The sequence below is a fragment of the Antedon mediterranea genome, chromosome 5 (genome assembly GCF_964355755.1).
Source record: "Antedon mediterranea chromosome 5, ecAntMedi1.1, whole genome shotgun sequence".
NCBI lineage: Eukaryota > Metazoa > Echinodermata > Crinoidea > Comatulida > Antedonidae > Antedon > Antedon mediterranea.
In genome coordinates, this window is record NC_092674.1 from 27,421,192 (window position 1) to 27,443,815 (window position 22,624).

The window sequence follows — 22,624 nt, forward strand, 5'->3', positions numbered from 1 at the left end:
AATAATTAATATTTTAGGTGACAATAAAATGAACCTTTTAGGTGAAAATAAAATAAACATTTTAGGTGAAAATAAAATGAACATTTTAAAAGACAATAATGAAAATTATCAAGTGATCTTAATTATAGAGAAATTTTAAAAACGAGTGTAGTTGTGGAAGCCGTAACGCCGACGTGCAATTGAGTTATTTTTTACATACACGGTACCTCATACTACGATGGATGAGTTCTCCAGGAAGACTGATTTCGAAACGTTTCATTTGATTAAATTATGTGAAGATCGAACTTTGGCATTAATACTAATAAACAACTTTATTCGGAATAATATATTATCAGCGTATACTTGTCTTGTTTACAATAAAACTGTGTAACGTATAGAAAAAATAAAATGCTTAGCCACTAAACTCACAGTGAATCAAGTGTATGGAAGCCGCTTCAAGAGTTCATCATTTATTACTAATTTAGGCTAAAAGTACTATCATCTAAAAAGCAACATTTCAATATCTTGAAGCAGTAGTAGGATAGACGAAAATTAATTGCTTATCGAGATATAAATAGCGCCAGGTTTTCTTTTCCCCCCTTTGCCCCGACGGAAGCTAATTAAGAACTCACAGTGATAGCAAGGAATAGCTGCGGACCTAATTGACGTACAATAATCAATAAAGCCATTCTATGGGGGTAGAATGAGACCATTAATACTTATAATGGTCGGCTGCCATCCAACGTATCACTCTCATCGTCCCCAGGCTTTTAGAATAGCCCCAACCACGCACTTGTGCGCAATTAAAACACCAAAATGGACTTACATGACCTAAACGATATGCGGAAAACAGACATCTTGACTTTATTAAAAAGTAATTGAAATGGTGTCATGATGATTTTTTAACGTTATATATCTTTTCCATGCGATGCAAGTTGACAGATATCGTGTTATTACATGTATGTTTGTATGAGCTCAATGTGTCCGCATATACACACATATAGCAAAATTCAATACGGTGTTTAATTATGTTGCTAGGTAAAAAAACACTGGAAAAAAAATAACATGCTGTTTTTACTACCTATTGTATTACGTTTAACGAAGCTAAGTGTAATATTATATGGCAACAAGTCATGAATACAATAACTGTTTAAATCTCTAACTCACATGACAATAGGTCTATGTATATCCATTACGCACCTCGTAAAATTAAAATTACACAAAACATAATAAAAAAAAAGATTCGAGATTAAAGGGTAGTGGACGTCAAGCAAAATCACTCAAGCAAATCTTCGACACGTAGGCGCGCCTACTGTGCGCGTGTCAACGCGTATAAAGGCCGGTGCACACGTACACCAAACGCGAAGCCGCGAATTTCACGTTAAAAAATGACGCACGCGGCAGGCGACGGACGCTTCCAGTGTGAACATACAACCTTGGTCAACTTTTTGAGGCGTCGCGAGCGCGGTTCGCCTTCGTCAACCAATCAGAAGTCAGGAATATCTCTCATCGACGAGACACCGACGGCAAAAAAATGGTGGCTGACGAGCGAGGTCTTTATGGAAATACTTTGTCATTACCCTTCTTGTCTTTACGATAAGGGACGTAAGTCATACACAGACAGAAACATAAGGATTAATTCTAGCCTACCTAGGTTTAGGCTAGGCCATACTAGCTAGGGCCTAGCTAGGCCTACCTAGCCTACATATACCCTAGTAGGCTAGGCCATGCCAAGTAGTACTTATAGGCCTACATAATACTTACTAATCCCTACTAGGCCTAGTCTACTATGTGCTAGGCCAGGCCTAGCCAGGTTGAGCCTACTACTAAATATGATGAGTACAGTACTAGGCCTAGGCTAGGTCTAGGCCTAGCCTACTTATTATTGTTAATTAATATTTATAGGCCTAATATTTAGTTGATTTAGTGTTGTAAGGCTAGGATAGGCCTAGTAGTAGTAATATTAATACATAAATACTGTTGTTTTTGTTTCTTTTATGTCAATTAGATGAACATTGATAAATGGGATCCTTCAGGCTATTACCAGCGTTACAAACTCCACCAATGACCAAGCTAGTAGTTTAAGCGGCCAGTATATTATTGCCATGGAATTAAGAGCAATTGCTCCTCAAAAACGTGGACTGGCAATTATGAGGCTGATACAGGTTTGTATAGACTTTTTTCAAATGGGTATGTCAGTTGGTGACATACATTGGCCAGAAAAAATGATTTGAGCAATATGCCTTACTATAGCAATTTATTAATACTTGTTTCATTTTTTTTAAATAGAAAATGGAAGAGATTAAGGAGAAGTTGGACTGTAACTAGTATTTATTAAGTGGTTATAGAAGGAAAGCTGAACTGAATGTCTTTTTTTAGCAATAGAGAACACATGGAAATATAATATGTATGTTTTGTTATACTCCAATACTAAAAAACATAAGTTTTTTGGGTTTTTTTTCTATGTAAGTGATTAACTTTGTTAAAACTACAAAATGGCCTATTCAAATTTGATTTTAATCATCTTCATTTTTCATGATTCTATGGGACAATACATTTTTAAGTTTAGTGACATTTTTTGGACAAGATATATTGTCTTCCTGAAAATATAATTTAAAACATTTTCGTTGTGTGTAATACAGTATAACACTTTAGGGTTAGTTATTCACTTTTAACAATAATAATATTTCTTCAATTTTCATTTTTTTTGGGATGATACATTTTAAATTTATTATTTTGATATTATTTTGCGAAAGTATTCAGGAGTAGTAAAAAAGAAAATCTGGTTGATATTTAATGATACCTTTAAAAACAATGATTCACTATTTCAATAAGTGTATTTATGTGAAAAAGTCATAAGATAATATACAGTGTAATGATTAATTATTTAATGATACCTTTAAAAACAATGATTCACTATTTAAATAAGTGTATTTATGTGAAAAAAAAGTCATAAGATAATATACAGTGTAAATATGAGTTTGGGATATTTATTACATTTAATCAAATGAGAAAAAAACTGTATGTTTTGTCATGAATAATATAATATTTAATAATAATTAGAAAATGAATGTGAAAACTTTACATTAATATATAGGCCTATAGTTTATATTTGAAAGTGACAAACCCATGAAGATTCCCAGTTCGTGTTTATATGAAATGTTTTATATGGTTATAATAACCTCTGTTGAAAGATATTTGTAACACCTCTAATAAATACAGTCAGCAGATCACATGTACGTGTAATCAACATGCAATAAATGCTTTAATTCTTGTTGTAACTGTATTGATATTGGATACATCTTCTTCTGTCCTTGTGATATATACATACAATCATGCACATTTCAAGCTTTGGAAAAGGATAACATTTTCCCACCAAAACCAAACACTGTGATTGGTGTAACCAGGGAAGAGTTAAATTACATTTTAATTTAACTCTTCTCTGGTTAAACTTACGTAGGAAATACTTCAGAGTCATCTTCTCTGATTATTTTAAATGTAGCATTGTATTGGCCAACCCACTATCTCCTAGGCCTAGCAATCGCGACGAATCAGCAGATCATGACGCGTTTAGTGGGAACCGACAAGAAAAACTAATAGACGCATGACAATTCAACTTTCAAAGCGATCCGTCAAATGACGCGTGACGCATGACGCTTCGCGGCTTCGCGTTCGGTGTGCACCGGCCTTTAGTTACGTGTGTTGATGCGTCGTGCAGACAAAGCCGTATCAAGTTTGATTCCCACTTGGACTCAACGAAAGAAAGAGTTATGACAGTGAGTTGACCAATCACAAGCCACAGTTGGGGTGATCCATTGCGTACATATAGTGATTTGTCAAATAACTGGCGACGCGTTTTGATCCTTGTGTTGCGAAGTGGGAACCGAGCTTAAGTATTAACGTGATGACGAACTATAAGAACGTATACGTGTTCTATGGGTGTATTCGACAAATTAAAACAATTTTTCTGATGTATTAGGAGGCCTATATAAGTACTGTATATTCCGTGCAGAATAAGACTTTGATAGAAAGCAAATGAGTAAAACGACTTTACCGACTGAACGCGCGCGTACACCGCTTCCTCCTTGATCTGTTTTCGTAACTACCGACACGCCCTCTTTCGTGTAGAATTGCCTTTTTAACGATTTTTTTCGACAAATTGGAGCACTTTTAAAATAATCTTTAGTTTACAATGATTAATAAATACAGTTTGCACTCATGTCAATTTAAGTAATTCGCAACACTGTAATTGTAATTTTTGATCAATTTTATATACCGTATATATTATGCCACAGGTAATTTTACGACAATTAAGTGATGAGGTTTTTCACTTGTTCCGTGTATTCCTCGTATAATTTGTTGATGAATAAGTAGTGCCAAATAATTTTTATTTTCACTCCATCAACTATTATCATTTCTTTATTCATCATAGTGACATTGGGTAACATAATAAACCTTTGTTTATTTAAACAGTACAAATTTAAATTATAAAAATCAGAAACCCATCATCAACCATTTCGTCAACAGCAGCATCATCTAGAAAATGACGCGCGCGTAATAAAAGCAACGTCTTTCTTACGCGCGTTAACACGTGCTGTGGATAGTTACAGTGGCACAGTACAAAATAATACAAAAGAAAATTACTTTAATATATCGTATTTTTTCTATTGAAATCTTATAATTATTTGCTGCCATTTTTTTTCTTTTCAAATTAATATGACTATCATGGAATATGACATATGGATTTTATGAAATGATTTAAGACACCAACAGTTTATGATTACCTTTATGAACGTGGGTTGTAGAAAGGAAGATGAACGAGCATTTTCCACAGACGTACGTCGTACGAATGACACTTTTCTAATCTGAATCTTTGGCGCGTTATTATACTTCGTAATTAGTGGAAATCTTTGTTCTCTGTTCACCACAATATACATTTTCTTCAACGTGACATTACTATTAGAAAACATGTCTGTCTAATTAAGTATCGACGAAAAGTATTCGTGAAAGACGGCATGTAGAGAGATAATTAAGTGGTTTTGAGTAAAATGATTTTTGAAATACTTCCATTAGTGATGGTGAAATGAAAATTATACCGGTGTTAATCTTTCGGTAATTTCACATGAGTTGTGGAAAGATGTGGAGGATACGTTACATTATTTGAATTTATATAACATGCAAATACAACTCGTAAATTTTGGCCATCTTTTTTTAAACTTTTGTTCGACGATAAATATATAGATACAGCATTCTTCAGTATTATCTGAACTATTAAGCGTTACATGCCCTAATATGGTAGTAATATGCGCAAATATATAGTAGTGATATGACATCATTATGTCCATATGAGCACATCACATTTTTTTTGTAACATAAAGTTTGATAGTGTAGACAAAGCCTTAGAGGGAAATGTCGAACAGACGTTCGATCGAATTGCGTATAAAATCATAATAAACCGTTGCGGTAGCTAATTACTTATGTTTACAATGCCTTCTCGGTGTTTATTTTGTTAATTTTCGTACTGGCGTATTTATAATCTCAAACTTTCAACATTGACTCAACTATGGCAATTGATAAAAAGCATGACGTAGGCTATATATTTCAGGCTAGCTGTACTATATTTATTTCAGGAACGGTCGTACTGTTAAATGAAAATAAATTATTTGGACGACGTATTATTTTCATTAGAGATATATAAAACAAGGTTATTTAACTACTACAAATAGTACAAATCAAATCATGGCAGTGATTATTTAGAAAAGGAAAGAAATGCCCTCGATGTATAGCACACTAATTAATAGGTTAGTATTGTGGCGTATAGTCAATATACGTTATACTTCGTCATTGTTCAATGTTGTTACTGGCATAGTTACCATATAAATTGTCTTCCCACCTTGTTTACTAGAAAATGTTGATGCGGTCGTGGGCCTATTTATTGATTGAAGTCTTTGATAATCTAAAGTTTCTTGTCATTAAGCATAAATGGGAAATGGAAGCCTATTATACGATATCAAAACACATTATTTGAATTGCCGTTTGGGTATAGAAAAAAAATACATGAAAGGTAGTTGTACTGAAACAGGCTCCTTAACAAATTGGCCTACGGTTATTACATGTTGCTGCTTAAGTCTCGCACTGGAATATCAGTCTGATGTTGTTCGTTTAATTTCTTAAAATTCATGACGTTGAATACTTTGGGGATAATATCTACTTCTCACCTTGACAACAATCAATATATGTATTGTGTGTTGGCGAGACTGTTAGAGAACTTCATCTTTGTGCAGGTTTATCACACCGCCTAACTAATGGCTAAATGCCTGCAGGAAATACATGGGATTATGTTGTAAAAACACAATACAATCATGTTGGCGTGGACATGTTTTCTGACCTTTACTGATTTGAAGATGAAAAAAAAACAATTCAGGAATATTTTATGAAGAGGTGATTTGGGCTGTTGAATATCTTTAGGTTGCAGGCCCTACAGTAAGCAATTTAGAATAATATCAAATGAAATGGGATGGGTCTTACTTAAAAACCGCGTTTAGCATCTCCAAGCTCCGTGTACACTATCAAACTAGTTTGACAAAAAATGTGTGATGTTCTCAAATATGGTAGTGATATGCCCAAATATGGTAGTGATATGATATCATCATGTACATGGGCACATCATTTTTGTTTGTTACATCAAGTTTGATAGTTTAGACAGAGCTTAAGGCTGATTAAAACGTACCGGTTTACGTGCTAGCTATAGACAATTAGTAGGCCTACTTGTAATGTCGTAAAGTTTACATTTTCTAACATTGTATATTTAGACCAGTGTCTTCTAGTAGTTTATTAGCTGTTATTCGCAACATCGAAATATTTGTATGTCTCGTATCAAAACGCGGATTGAAAGGATAATAAATAGCGCATAAATATCAATTATGAAACTCCTCAGTTCATCCCGACTTGTTTGAAAAGCTCATAAATTGTTGTATAATATATATTTATTCACCATGCTACTCTGATAATAAAAACAAAGCAGGTAAATTATCTTTGAGCTCTGGGATAGAAACGTAATTACAGTTGTAAATAATAAAGGACTGTACATGTTACATTTATACAAACATCGAGTATCGCGTCAACAACTGAATCTCACTAGAGGATACAACGTAATGCCGAACGTGCGACGCAAGTAATTTGACCTATTGCATACGCTAGTTCGCTTCTGATTGCTCAAATAACTTGTTTTGCACGTATGTCCTTGCGTGCTGGAGTCTCGACGGTTAATAGAAAGGAAAGAAATACTTGTATACCTACTTAAATATAATCGTATTGAGCGTGCAACACGATTAGAGTTACCGGAGGGGGCATAGAATAAAACAATTATTGAAAATCCGACGTGACACACGAAGTAAAAATATTGCACACATTTTAGAAAGCTAAAGGATACATAAACGGACATTATATTAATCTAAATGATTTTTAATTTGGACATCATGAATTATAGTATGAATATTCATAATTCCCGCGTAGCAGCTATTCATATTCTTTACAGAAAGTTTACCTCCCGTCACGCTTCATTGATTGTCACGAAAGTTCATTGTTTGACTACAAAACAGTGGCCTAAGACGACCTAGACATGTTTACGACTTTCGCTCTTTGCGGGTGAAATCACTATTGCAGGCGCTGATTGTACAGTCTATGTCTTTTTTTTTTCAATGAGAATTTTTATATAATATAGGTGTTTGTGCCTTTATGAGAGCCTTGCTTGCGTTTGAACTCTCGTTACCACGACGAGTTAGGTGATCAACGAAAGGTGCATGCATGCGCAGAAATAAATAGTTGTTAGTGAGAGTAGGTCATGTGCTTTTTGGAGTTAGTGAGCAGACATTATATATGACTACTTCGGTTAATTGCAATACAAATTGACGCAATTTTAGGCTGTGGTGTATTGTTTGAATTTGGACAAATTGTGTGTGTTGGTAGATTCATTAAGATTAATTAACAAGTGTAATCATAAGTGTCCAGATTAATTATAATCAATCTAAAAGCTCGGGCAATAGGAAATAGAGTGACCATTCCTAATAATAAAGAAAGTGCACGTATAGTTCAATTTTGTGATTCTCTGTATCATGTTTAAATCTGTTATTTGGAGGTATTTTACTGATCTTGTATTGAGACGCAACAATGACATAGATCTTTTTTTTCTTTAACTTTTATTTTACTTATTGTATTATGGACGCAACTTCAATCAAGAAGTGTGCCACTGTTTCAAAAGTGTAGAAGAAAAACAACGATAAATACTGTCTGACATAAAAAATGTGGTTACTTAATAAAAACCACATTGGATTTAGCGCTGACGCTATAATACACGCACGATTAACATATACGTACTTTACTGTGTCGCTTATACAGATCCATCACCATTAGGGCGTCGACGATGAGCTAACATCTTATTATCCGCTTACATCATCTTTAATATTATACAGTATGTATTTAACTATGATTTTAGGCTAATGGTGAATTATTGTCGGCTGGAGGGTCAAGTAGACCTTTAGTAGGATTATCGTGTCAATGTTTAAGAAACAGAATCGATTTGATTGATTGGATTAGATTATCGTGGATCAGCTACCAACGTAATAAATGTGGAATTGACAGTAGTGGATTAAGACGGATTAGTCCGATTCCTTGTATTGAAATTGTTAATTGATATTACGAACAGTAGCCTGTTACACGAAGTGACTTTCAATATTTAAAAGAATGTTTGTAAGTATAAGAAAGCTGTAATTAGGTTATGTTTTAATTTGTATTATTTCGTTTGCGAGTAGTTGCGAGTAGTTTCGTGTATGTGAAGATTATACAGTTTGTTTTTGTTTACAACTAGGCCTAAAGGAGTGATAATATAGCTTTAATACTACAATTTAAAGTCTGTTGTTTTATATGGGAGTACTATAAATAAACAATATTGTATTACTTGCCAGTGTTAATTACTTCTCACTTGTTAATTTGATTTTAACACGCAAACAATCGTCATGGTTCAATGCACATATATTAGATGGCCCAATTTACAGTCATCGTTATTCACTACCTATGTAAAGTTACAACTCTATCCAAATTAAAACTAATTATGTTTGTTAATGGGATAATAGTACAGTTACTCATAAATTACAAGACCAGTAATTAAGAGACAGCCTGTATGGTTATTAATGATGATATCTTGTATCAGTTCGGTTTCTAAGATGTAAACAGATTTTCTCAATTAATTTGATAGAACCGACTATGTAAAACTTGTGTGAGGCATTTTGTGATAACGAAAGCCAACGTGTGTATACCGTGTATACAATAATGCTTTATTTTATCTACTTTTTTTGTAATGTATATTATCGCATTCCTTTTAATGCCAGACGCAATTATCTTTTTAATATTTAAATAGTATATATTGAAACCAAACTTATTGATTTCTGCTGTAAATTGTTTTCTTTCTGTAATATAGTAAGCTGTACTAGATTTCAATAAGATAGCCATACAGTGTCAGACTTAATTTGTACACTAAACTAACTTATATATTGTCTGAACGCTAATTTAAATCTAAGAAAAAAGTCTCCACTGCTTTCAACAATACGCCATAGAATACCTCGAAACATCATCGAAATCTATAACTCGCAGAATTCTGAATAAAAACAAATAAATAATAATCTTAAGTACGTTATAGCCAATTAAATGGATTTTACTAGCTTTCCTAGGCTGGATATTTACTTTTTGTTCAATGTATTTTTTATCTAAACTATTTTACAATTATAGGAGTAGATTAGATGACTCATTGGAAAACAAAACACGGCAATGAAAAGTTATTTGTTGGAACGTTTTTTGTTGGAAAGTTAATTGTTGGGAATCTAGGGCCACTGAACACACCTTTGCATATTAAACAATACAATAAGGGTGGATCACCAAATTAACAAGATATCGTTGTTGTGATTGTTATTATTCTGTTGGGTCATGGTAGAACAGTATTTTTTTCCTCTTTTGCGAGTCGTCCCACTTTCATTTAATTTTAATATCACAATGAAAACTATAAAGGGCAATCAGAGAGCGCAAACCTCCACCTATGAGGAAAATAAAAATTTAATGACGTTTTCCCATACAGCTATGAAACCATCCGTTGAAAAATTTTATGAAAATCGAGCAATAAAGTTTTGAGGAATCCTGCTAACTAACAGATATAGAAAGAAATAAATACGCGCGATTGACCTCATACTATCGCCATTCTTGCGGAGAGAATAACTTAATCATCTACAATTGCCTATACCTTTTTAGATATTACAATTTTTATGGTAAAAACAAGATATAATATCAAAAATAAACGTGAAGTTTGGAACAAGGCTGTTGGCATATACGATTAAAACGTTAAAAAAAATGCAGAAGACATTGCTATAGTGAAGTCGGTGCGTGAAAAACGTACAGTGAATTAATAATGAAAGTGTACATCTGCAGACTTCATCAGCCTATATATTATTAACACACTTGTAATATATTGCCATCAATCCTTTCATAATTCGTCAGTAACTTCATGATCTAACAACATTAATGAAGTCAACATATGTGCGTTCAAACTAGCCGAATCGGTATTTAAATTTTCCGTCACTGCAGAATTCCCGTTTGTTTATGAGATGACATATTACGAAATTTGTCTATTTGATATTGTCATATTCAGCACACGTGTGGGTTTAAACTTTGGTGTGACATCTGTGCGGTTTGTGCGCACACGCACAACTTGGTATCGCATCTTGTACGCACGAGTCGTGACGACAAACACTCAATTGGCATGTTATAGTGAGACAGCAAGTGAAAGAATGTGTAAATTACTTAGTACGCAAAAAACTAATATTTTGAGTTGTTCATGGAGAATAGTTTTAGCTCTTTAAATATTTATTAATAGTGCTTTACATCAACACTTCGTGATGAAGGTGTGAAACTGATTAAATCCACGCTATACAATAACATTACGATATACATATATTAGTTTAATGTGACATTAAAATGAGTTATTTTTAAAAGCATTTAACACATTGTCTACGGAAGATTTCAAGACCGTTTACAGCTTCTTGATCATCGCAATAGCAGAGAAGGCCTATAATACGGTATATCAAGATCTGTTAAAAACATGGTGTTACCGGTACTATTATAGTCGGTAAACAACTTTCAGCGACCGATCTAGACTTAATTTGAAGGCTCACAAATCTGCGTAGCCCATATGCAGCAGTGACACTGTTTATTTCGACTACGCAGGTATTGAGTCTCCGTCAATCTGCGCATGTTCATACTATTTCTTAGGAAGCGCAGAAAGACTTTTCCACTCAACAGCTGCATAGTCGTGGGACAAGTTCTGAAAACGAAATGTTGCTATTGGTGTCACGTCACTGCTACAAGCGTACGCTAAAAGTGTCCCCTTAATTTGAGTGCCTTAATTAGTCAATAAGTCAGCAACCTTAAGGCCTTTCGGCCATCGATCGATAGGTTTGTAATCGAACGGGAAACCAAACTCGCTAACGAACGAGGATGCAAATTGATTCAATGCAACATACAATCAATCTGTGTGAAGGACAATGAAATTAATTGTAACACATAGGTGTATAGAAATTCGAATGAAAACAATTTCGAATCCTTGTGTCACTGATGAACTGTTTAGCAACTCGATCAGATTATGAGAGATCGTAATGTTAAAAAATGAGTACTTTTTGTATGTGTTGATATATAATTTATGCCATGATTCAACTGTAGGGATTTAATATACAGTGTATAAAGAAGCCTGATAAGCTACATATCATTCTTCATATTCATGTCATGTCAAAAAAGGAATACTTTATGTCTAAATGTAATTAATTCTCTAAAATTGTAATTAAAATATGCGAAGCGCTTTGATCAACTTGGCAAAACCGCTTTATATTATTTTATTATTAATTCTCTCTAGACGTTAAATGCTTGTCATGGTCAGCCTCTTTGTCATCCAATTATCTGTACTATACGGTACGTATCTAGATGTTTCTAGTATTATTCTCGATACTGTATAATATGTACTGTATAATATGTAGAGTATCATAGGCGAATTAGGTGATACAGTATCAATATGATATATGATATATGTGATGCATCATTGGCCATAGGTCTAACCTAATATGTGATACATATGTGACACTGTTATATATAATTTGCTATGATACTTGACCAAATATACCATATTATGCGGAGATACAGTACAGATAACCGGGTTTAGAAAGGATATTAAACCTGAGGCGAATGGTAATTAATCAATACATCCAAAAAGACCAACTTAGAACCAATCATTAACCTCAGAGATGACATATGCTGATGAATAGAAGCCGATATATCCTCAAGTCTCATCACAGCCCAAACACACTTACCGACGTACACTTCTTCAGAAGCACATCTAACAGCAACACCTCACTTACAGCATCTTATACTTTGTTCGTGTTTCTTTATAATTATATCGTTTTGTGTATTTTAACGTATTATTGAATAAAAAAACTGTGATATTCAATCAATCAATCAAGCGAGTAGAGTCTTTAATACAGTAAAACCTCCACACATTATATTACAGTAATTTCCAATGTACTTGCAATGCTATTATATGTATGACAACACACTTTCAAGACCTATATATTTCTGCATCAAATATTTCTATTATTGCAATGACAATGGTAATTCAATATTGATAGTGAAAACTGTAACAGTATTTTAATATACGTTTACTATTTAATGACAATGAGAATGGATATGTATATTTGTTTCTGTTAGCCTATGTTAATAAGATACATTTTTTAAATAATAATCGAACATTAATACAGCGATAACGTTTATATAATTAGTTGCTAGTTGATATGGGGAATGGATTTATATATTTATACTGAAAATATAAATATAGGTATAATCAAGGAAATCTAACAACAAGATGCTGCTGAAATCAAAATATTTATTAATCGAACATTAATACAGCGATAACGTTTATATAATTAGTTGCTAGTTGATATGGGGAATGGATTTATATATTTATACTGAAAATATAAATATAGGTATAATCAAGGAAATCTAACAACAAGATGCTGCTGAAATCAAAATATTTAACTGTGGCTGCGCACAATCAGTTCCACTCCCCTTAAAGCTGGGTTCCCACTAGTACGCAATAACGTAAGCGCAACGCAACCTTATTGACCACTGACAATCGTCAGTTCGGATAATTTATCGCTTGTGATTGGTCAAGTTACTTACGTTGCGCTTACGTCTTGCGTTGCGTCCTAGTGAGAACCAAGGTTAACAGGCACCGCGCGTCGTTGTAACACACTGTTGGTATTTGTCAAGGCGAGCTCAGTGTCCTGTTGTTAGATTGCCTTGGTATAATCATGGACCATATACATTATAACGCATGCATGCAAGCAATGTGCGTAAACATTGTGCGCCTCTCGCAACTGACGTATATTAATATGATGAGAGGTTTGCCGGTACCATTTATATATCAAGGGGGCTTCATTAACGTCAGCTAATTAGAAAATATTCACTTATGATGAGTAGCATTGTACTGTAGGAGCTGTATTGACGTATGTCACCACTCAATGTCAATCAGAACCATTCAATTCTGGGTTTTCTTTTTAACCTATATTGTTATATAAAATGACATTGTACAGCATACGTTTTAGCTGTGTAATAAAAAGTGGCCATTTAAGAGTAGTGCATCGTCAATCTAAAACTCTGTCTACACCATCAAACTTGATGTGACACAAAACAGTGATGTGCCCATGGACATGATGATGTCATATCACTACTATATTTAAACATATCACTACCATTTTAGGCACAACACACTTTTTGTCAAACTAGTGGCCATTTAAGAGTAGTGCATCGTCAATCTAAAACTCTGTCTACACTAGTATCAAACTTGATGTGACACAAAATTGTGATGTGCCCATAGACATGATGATGTGATATCACTACCATATGTTGGCACATCACACTTTTTTTTCCAAACTAGTTTGATAGTGTAGACATAGCTTTACAATATGATATGATTACGTTTTAAGTCAGATTTAAATCAGGCCTATTTATTAACGTTCTAGATTCTTACCGTCCGTAATATAAAAAATAAACATAAATGATATATTAAGTCCCGATAGGTATACAGAACTGCTAATGTAAATAATTCGTTTGACATTTTGGATAGTTTCTGAAATAATTACTATGTTTACGGTGTACTGTCAATTTAGCTTGATTGACCGCATTAAAAAAAATAAATACACTCCGGACCTAGCTAACTAATCATATCGATGCTCCAGACATAACCAAAACACATCGAAACTCAATTGCGAGTATAGCATACATTTATTATTTATTATTTACACATATTAGTATTAAATACATGTTATATGCGTGAATGATATCATAAACAGTAGATTCTCGTATGGTGGCATGTTATACCAGTTTCCTGTCATTATACATGATACAGTCGATCTTTTTTGTCGATTTCTGTTCGTATCGTACTTAAGCTTAAATGATTGTATATCGACTTTAAGGAAAAACAAAACATGTATGTTTTGATTTATTTTACGAATAGTTTATACCAATATTTTACTAAATTCAATTGTGTTTGTATACTCAGAAGACCACTGATAATGAGAATATGTTTTTTTGGTGATAATACATAAATTGCAGTTAAGGTTAGTTTGGACAAGTAAACATAAGTTACCTCACTCGCTACTTCTACATCTTAGTAGATTAGATAGATCTTCTAAATGGAAAGGTATGATTAAATATAATATGTTAAAATAAATTCAAGATGTACGTGTCTAAAGATGACGCTAAACAAATTGAAAATAATCACACTTTACCGGCTTAGATTATCAATTTAAAGAAAATCGAAAATGCAGTTTTTGTAAACAAACTGGCCTTGAAAGAGTATATATATTTATTATATCTGCGATATTACGAAGTTGATAATGCGCGCGTACAAAAGTTGATACTCGTATACGCGCGCCGGATTAAAAAAGACACATCAGCTGACGTGCGCGCGTACACACGCTGCTTGATGATTCTATACGATTGTATTTTATGTCTCTCTACATGAGGTCACTTCATAGGATTGGAATTCTATCAAGTTTGATCGACCAGCTCAATTGAGGAATGACCCCTGTGACGACATAAATGACCCCTGTGACGACATAATATCAACTTTCTCTTTAAATGAGTACGGTAATTATTAATTTAAGATTTTTACAAATATGAATTTTACAAATTACATTACACTATACAAATGTTTGATTAAGATATTTCTTTTTAGGAAATTTTTCCCATGGCAAAGATTTTTGTTTCCATCAATAGAAAGACATTCCTGAAAAGCAACTATCTAACAAACAAATATTTCAACATTGGTATTTCTGAGATATACATAATGTGACAAAAAACATATATTCTGTGATGCTCGGGGACGGTTATAGGATGATAAGATTGAAATGATCAGATTGAAATGATCAGATTGAAATGTCACGTAGGCCCGGACATCTACATAATAATTATTGATATACTGTAAAATGTCAGAGAGAACATTTTACAAACAGTAGAAGTCCTAAGGGTTCAAATTGGTATCCAAAACAAGCGTTGAAACATAGGCCTATATTATCTTTGTTTGTTTGTTAATAAGGGTGTACACTGAATAGGAGGGGTTTCAAACAGTTGGTGGTTGTTCATACGGTCAACAATGGTCTACAGTTAAACGTTGTATATTCAATACAGAAAGACAGGTCCATGATGAAAGTCAGCTTTAGGAGGTGACGTGCTTTCTTACTTTTGTAGATGTCCTCATCTTGACAAATGTAACAATATGTATAAGTATTGCGAGCTCCGCGTGTGCGTGTAATGTACGCGGTAACTCGCGGTATTAATTTGTATGAATCCGACACATTTTCTAATTCTGCTCTCATTTTCTTTGGATTAAAATGAGTTACTTTTTGATATAACCGAATTTCATCACGTAGGGTATTAATAGCTTGTTATTCGGATCAACACGGATAGACAAAGCACGTATTAGTCTTGCCTTTTACAGATTAGCTGTCGTTCGTGTCTCGTTAGTGTTGAGTTCGTCTGCTCTCTGGTAACTTCCACGAGATGGACAATTCCAACCGTGACACAGTGAACAGTATGTATCCCAAAATGCCTTGGTATATCGAGGACTGAGTGCGGTGTAGACAAGTACATTAATTGCAGAATTCAAGTAAGACAATGACCGCGCAATATCGGCCAGCAACAGCGTAAAAGGCTGATTGGTAATATTGTCTTGATGTTGCACGAACATATCTGTAAACATCCAGACGATTGATATGATTTCAAAAGGCGCCAATAATATAAAGAATAGGATTCCGTTAACAATTAACATCATTGTAATTTGATTTCTTCGTTTGGTGCTATCCACTAAGGCGTTATCACTTCGTTCAATGTTGCGTTCTCTTTTCTTTAACTCGTTCAATATCCGGGCGTATAGAAATACGTTAAAAACGAATGCAACAAAAAAGGGTAGTGTCTGTACCCCGTACGTGTAGAAAAGAAAGTTCGGATGAATTGGTAAACAGACGCCGGTAGAGTCTGGCATATCACTGATAGTTTCAGGCCATAAATAACAAAGCAATAAGTATTCAATATTTCCTGGGACAAATGTTAATGCTAGAAATGCCGAAAATAAGGTGTTTACAATAATAAGATTTCTGGCGCGTTGTTTCGCGGTAACTTTCCCGCTAAAAACTTGGGTCGGACGACAAACGGCGCAGTAACGTTCAAAGGAAACCAATGTTACGAAACCAATAGATGCAAAGTACGTCATACTCCAAAAGAACGTTGCAAACGCACATCCAAAGCTACCATAAACACTGTCGTATGTACCAACAAGCGGTGACAGATGATAGCGAAACATTTTATCTCCGACAGTAAACAACAGGAAAAAAATATCTGCGATACTAAGAGCCACTAAATAATAATTAGTAATTGTTCTCATGTACGCAACATGTATAACGACATATATAAAAGCAGCATTGCTCACAAGTCCAACAAATAACAGTATAGGAAAAACCAAAGACAAAAATACTCTATCAACTTTTGAATATTGATAACTTTCCAATTCGTGTTCACTAACATTCAAAAATATGCATTCATTATTAAACGCCATTTTGATAATGTTTAGCAAAAAAAACCTCACCTAATTGACCAGTTCCTAAAACTTAGCTTCGTCCAGTATTACTTTCTCAACAGTAGAAATCATTGTGAAAAAGATGAAGTGAATAAAACCCCGGTTAGTCCGACTTTCAGGTCAAAGCAAAAAGCCCGCACTAATAACTATTTAGCATGTATAGTCTGTTGTTTCTTGCACAGTGTTCGAGCGAACTGATTGCTATGCTCTTGTACACTCTATATTATACACAGTATCCAGTGCTTCTTTTATGATGACGTAGCTAGATTCTGCTCATTCCGATTCGCTCGAGTAAAGAGTATAAAACACAAACATTGCTTTCTTCTTAACATTAAGTGAGCTCTCCTCGAGTTATCAACATCACTCTATCAGTGATATCAACAATTATCAAAAATTATTCACCATGATAATGAATTACTGCGGAATTGTTATCTGTAAAGCGTGGTTCCCACTGGCGACGCAACGCAAGGACGTAACGCAACGCAAGTGAATTGACCAATCACAAGCGATGGCTTATTCGCTTGATTGCTAACTGTCTATAACTTCGCTTGTCATTGGTTAAAACGCTTGCGTTGCGTTTACGTCATTGCGTTACGTTCTAGTGGGAACCAAGCTTAAAGCGTTGTTGTATTGCGTAATCACAAGTGAGAACCGACGACGGTACTGCAAACATCGCAGGTTTGACTTCACGCAGACGGGGGCAAACACAATTATAAAGCTTGGTTCCCACTAGAACGTAACGCAAGGACAAAAACGCAACGCAAGCGTTTTAACCAATGACAGTTAGCAATCACAAGCGAATAAGCCATCGCTTGTGATTGGTCAATTCATTTGCGTTGCGTTACGTCCTTGCGTTGCGTCGCTAGTGGGAACCACGCTTTAGAAAGGCATTTGCTGCGTTGCGTTCTAGTGGGAACCAGGCTTTACTGATAAAACAATTGCGTAGTGTAATTCATGATTACGGCCGTTTGATTTCACGATGCGCTAAACGACACGCAACTAAAGGTCAATCTGCTCAGATTCAAATGTCACCGATGAGCGTGCACATGATAACTTCGTATAAACGGTAGTAGATGCGCAGTTTATTTGTGCGTCTTCACAATTGTTTTTTTAAACGATAAAATAAGGCTATACTTGTGTATGAAGTTGGTGCAACCTCAATCTTTTCTTCGCTAACACACACACGACTTGTCTTAAGAGTGGTTCCCACTAGCGATGCAACGTAACGCAACCTACTCAACGTAAGAAAATGCCGCCTGCGTGGAATCAAATCTGCGATGTTTGCATCACTGTTGCGTCGTCGGCTCCCACTTTAGAATACGCAATACAGCATTTTGCGTCAAAACGTAGCTGCGTTGCGTCGCCAGTAGGAACCACGCTTTACCAGGGAAGAGTAAGGCTTACTCCTCCCTCGTCGAACCATCAAACTGATGGAAAGGATTGCGATTATAAGCAAACCAACTAAAATAAAGCATAATTCACACGGAAATGTCAAAACATTTACCAATAAGTTAAAACAAATGTTAAAAAGATGTAGACTTGAAAGAAAAATATGCCATTAATGCGTTTTAATGAATAATAACTATAAAAAGAGTAAAACAAATGTTAAGGCTAAAACAAAATTTATGTTGAGGGACAAAGCAAATTCATTATGCACATAACTTGCATTAATTTGCTTAAAATCATGATTGAAGATTTGGAAATTTGAAGGTGATTTTTATACTAAATCAAAAAGATTATTTATGGTAATGGTGATTTAAAGTGAGATTTTTTGAAGGTGATAAAATATTCATTCATTTTTTTTACTTAACTTTGTTTTGAAGAGAAAAAAATGATTAACTATATATAATAATTTTACCATGGAATGTAAGTTGGGGAAAAAACTGATTTGACGTTTTCAAAAATTAATTAGACCATTTGAAAATAGATTTGACGATTTTGAAAACTTGATTAGACCATTTGAAAACTGATTGGACCATTTGAAAACTGATTGGACCATTTGAAAACTAATTGGACCATTTGAAAAATTGATTGGACCATTTGAAAACTTGATTGGACCATTTAAAAACTTATTTGACCATTTGAAAACTGATTGGAACATTTGAAAACTTGATTGGACCATTTGAAAACTTGATTGGACAATTTGAAAACTTGATTGGACCATTTGAAAACTTGATTGGACCATTTAAAAACTTGATTGGACCATTTGAAAACTGATTGGACCATTCGAAAATTTGATTGGACCATTTGAAACATAAATTGAACTATGCAATTAAAACTGTTGGAACTACAGTACATTTGTTCTAAAACTAACACTAACACGACCATACACACACCTGCAGTCGCGTGCTCAGGTTAGACCAACATAGTGAGTATACACAATATATACAATACTGATTTCTACAGTACACAACAAGATGCACAAGTAGATCTTTAGATAAATAGATAAAATTACACGCTGTCGTAAATATTGCATTATCCTTTATCGATTTAATTTGTAATTCTATAAATAGAACTCGAAGGTCACAACGAATATTCACAAGATAATTTACGAAGCTCTACGATTAATTAATGGATTATCAACGTAAACGTTCACAATCTAAAGAAAAACAGGACGATAAATTATAGGAGTTACATTATTAATTATCTGTCTAAAGTAAACAAAGTATAGTTTATAGAATTTATTATATTTCCATTGTCTAAATAACAAGCACTGGTAGTTTTTATACTTTGATGTAATGCTACGGTACTCAAATGAAGATGTTCATGTTTCAGTGTTTTGGCCTAATAAGGATATCGAGATATAGCCTCAGCTATACGCGCGCGTACATTTTCTGGCAAAAATTCATGGCATCGTCGTTAAACACAGTGCGTTCCACTATTTTGTGCCATTTATTCCTGTCTTGGGCCGGGTTTGTCACAAGTGGACCTACAATGAATTAAGAAACATATTTTTAAGGTTTTTACATCAGTGACAAAATGATACGAACAATTTTCAACCGCGTTCAAATGTTGATTTAAAAAAACGAGACGACTTTTGTACGCGCGAGTCATCATGATTGATATCATTTCTGTTGCGTATTAATCTGTATTGCTAGTAACTATATTTTGTTACCACAGTTGTTTATTAGCAAGTGGTTCAGAAGTACCTACTATATCGCAGTGAATATTGATTAGATTTAAGTAGCTAGTGCGTGTGCATATCCATATTGACTATGCGGGGTCATACATGTAAATTAGCTACAAAATACATTGTTTCTGTTTTATTGTATCTAAAATAAAACAAAATAGAAAAATGTCCATCTGTTTAACTAATCTCTTACAAAAGAAATCGATACAACTGCAAGGTCATCGCCTGATCAACAAGATTGAAAGAATTGGACGTAAATATTTGGTAAACTTAGAAATACTAAAATATTCCCAACTGAAGTAAGAAAGAAATGAAAAATACATGGTGGAAAAGATTAAAACATTGATAATGGACGTAAACCCAAGGTAAATCTTACAAAAAACTATAAACACTGTACCATTATGAAATGAAGAAACATAAAATTAATTGATAAAAACATCACTTGGGTTGTAAAACAGACAATACTACATGACGATGAGGGTATTGTTGGTAAACATAAATTGAAGGTAGGCCCAAACTTAGAAATAGAATATTACTTATAAAAAACATGGGTTGTAAAAACTGAAAATACCCAAGATTTATATTTATTTTGACGACGTAAATCGAAGGTAACTAATATAAAATATACCTCACAAAAAATGAAATAAAGAAAAATAGAAAATATATCACAGACAGCAGAAAAAAAATATACATTATTGAACTACTCTAAGGTAAGCTTAGTGCATACCTCACTCCTAATTAAAAACATCTCAAAATATTTTTGATTCGGAAATAAAAATACATGGAAGATGTAAAATGTCATTTATGGTTTTAAATTAAAATAATATTACTAAATCTGACTTTATTAAGAATAAGAAATCAATAACATTATATTTTATCACATGAATACATCATTTTAAGAGATGATGATAGATGCAAAATCTTGGATTTCATAATGAAGAAAACATTAATATTTTGAAACGATTGGAAAAGTTATCAGAAATGGTGACTATTGATAACACTGTTGATGCTAATCATAAACAGATCATTTTTTTTTATTACGTTAAAGATATATTGTCCCCTGCAAAAATAATTCTTAATAATTTTTTTGTTGAATATGCAAATTTTAATGTCACATAATAGTTATTCACTTTCACTAAAAATTGGATCGAAAAAAAAATTTATTTGAAAAAAAACCAATAAATTATACAGCAACAAAATTGAAGTCAAATTGACTGCCTGCAGCCAATGGATTTTTGGTAGATTTTAACCATTTATTTTGTCATTTTCTAAGTAAAAACATTTTTTTTTTTCAGTTTTTTTCTAAAAGTAATTAACTTTATTAAAACTACAAAATTACCTATTCAAAGTCTGTTTTAATTCATTTTTCATGTTTTTGGGGGACAATACATCTTTAAGGAAAAACAAAGATGTATCAACACAAAGAGTTTAAAAATCCACATGCCATTAAAAACAATAATACTTTATTATTATTATTATGATAACGGTGAAGACTATTTACATTGGTTTGTGAATTCTTTCAAATGTTTAAAAAAACATACGAACGTTAGTTAAGTAGGTCTATTTAATTTATCAATTTACTGACAACACATTATTTTTATCAGTATATTCGTTAAAATAATGTCAAACTATGATTGATTAAGGCTTTGCTTCGATGATACCTTCTTTACTCAACATACTTTAATTATAATATCTAGGACTGTTTATTTAGCACATTTTGTGACTTGTAAATTCAGTAAAAGAAACATATTTGTAAAATAAATTGGAAGGTATAGTAAGAGACTTGCCGATTTACAACACGCGTGCGTCTGCATACGTGCTGAAGTAGGCATAGCTGTAATCAGTGTATGTTCGACACGACATGAAGAAGGAAACTAAGCGTTTTAATCAAACCTTGTATCTTGATGTATGAACCTGCATGCCTAGCACAAATTAATCAATAACTCCAAGGTACTTTTTGATCACCACGTGATAAGAGCTTCAATTAAAATAGCGCGCCAACAGTCACTGTATTCTTGCAGCGCCTTCTCCCCCAGTCTTGTAAATTAATCACGTGATAAGAACTACAATTAAAATAGCGCGCCGCCAACGGCATGTTTGTAACCCAGACAGGGCTATATCTTCTCTTAGGCGAAGTGAACAAGCGATTATGACTTTAGTTAGGCTCAAATGAACAGTAATAATTAGTATTCGCTATGTGAAAATATCTGATGATTTTCTGTTTTGCGAAAAACATGTGTTTTAAGTCTTGCTGCACGTGTGAAATTTAGAAATCCCGCAGATGCAAAGGTCTC

The 22,624-nt window shown here is 33.6% G+C and overlaps 1 protein-coding gene and 1 long non-coding RNA gene across 2 annotated transcripts; one reads left to right on the top strand and one right to left on the bottom strand.

Moving 5' to 3' along the window:
- The first annotated feature begins 1,521 nt into the window (after positions 1–1,521).
- Positions 1,522–2,906, top strand: LOC140049412 (uncharacterized). Its single transcript, XR_011845251.1, has 3 exons — positions 1,522–1,584; positions 1,988–2,144; positions 2,269–2,906. It is a non-coding gene; the product is annotated as an uncharacterized lncRNA (long non-coding RNA).
- A 9,863-nt stretch (positions 2,907–12,769) lies between these two features.
- LOC140049331 (neuromedin-U receptor 2-like) lies at positions 12,770–17,381 on the bottom strand. The gene has a single exon (XM_072094202.1). The coding sequence runs from the start codon at positions 17,177–17,179 to the stop codon at positions 16,061–16,063; it is 1,119 nt and encodes a 372-aa protein (XP_071950303.1). The 5' UTR covers positions 17,180–17,381; the 3' UTR covers positions 12,770–16,060.
- Between the last annotated feature and the right edge of the window lie 5,243 nt (positions 17,382–22,624).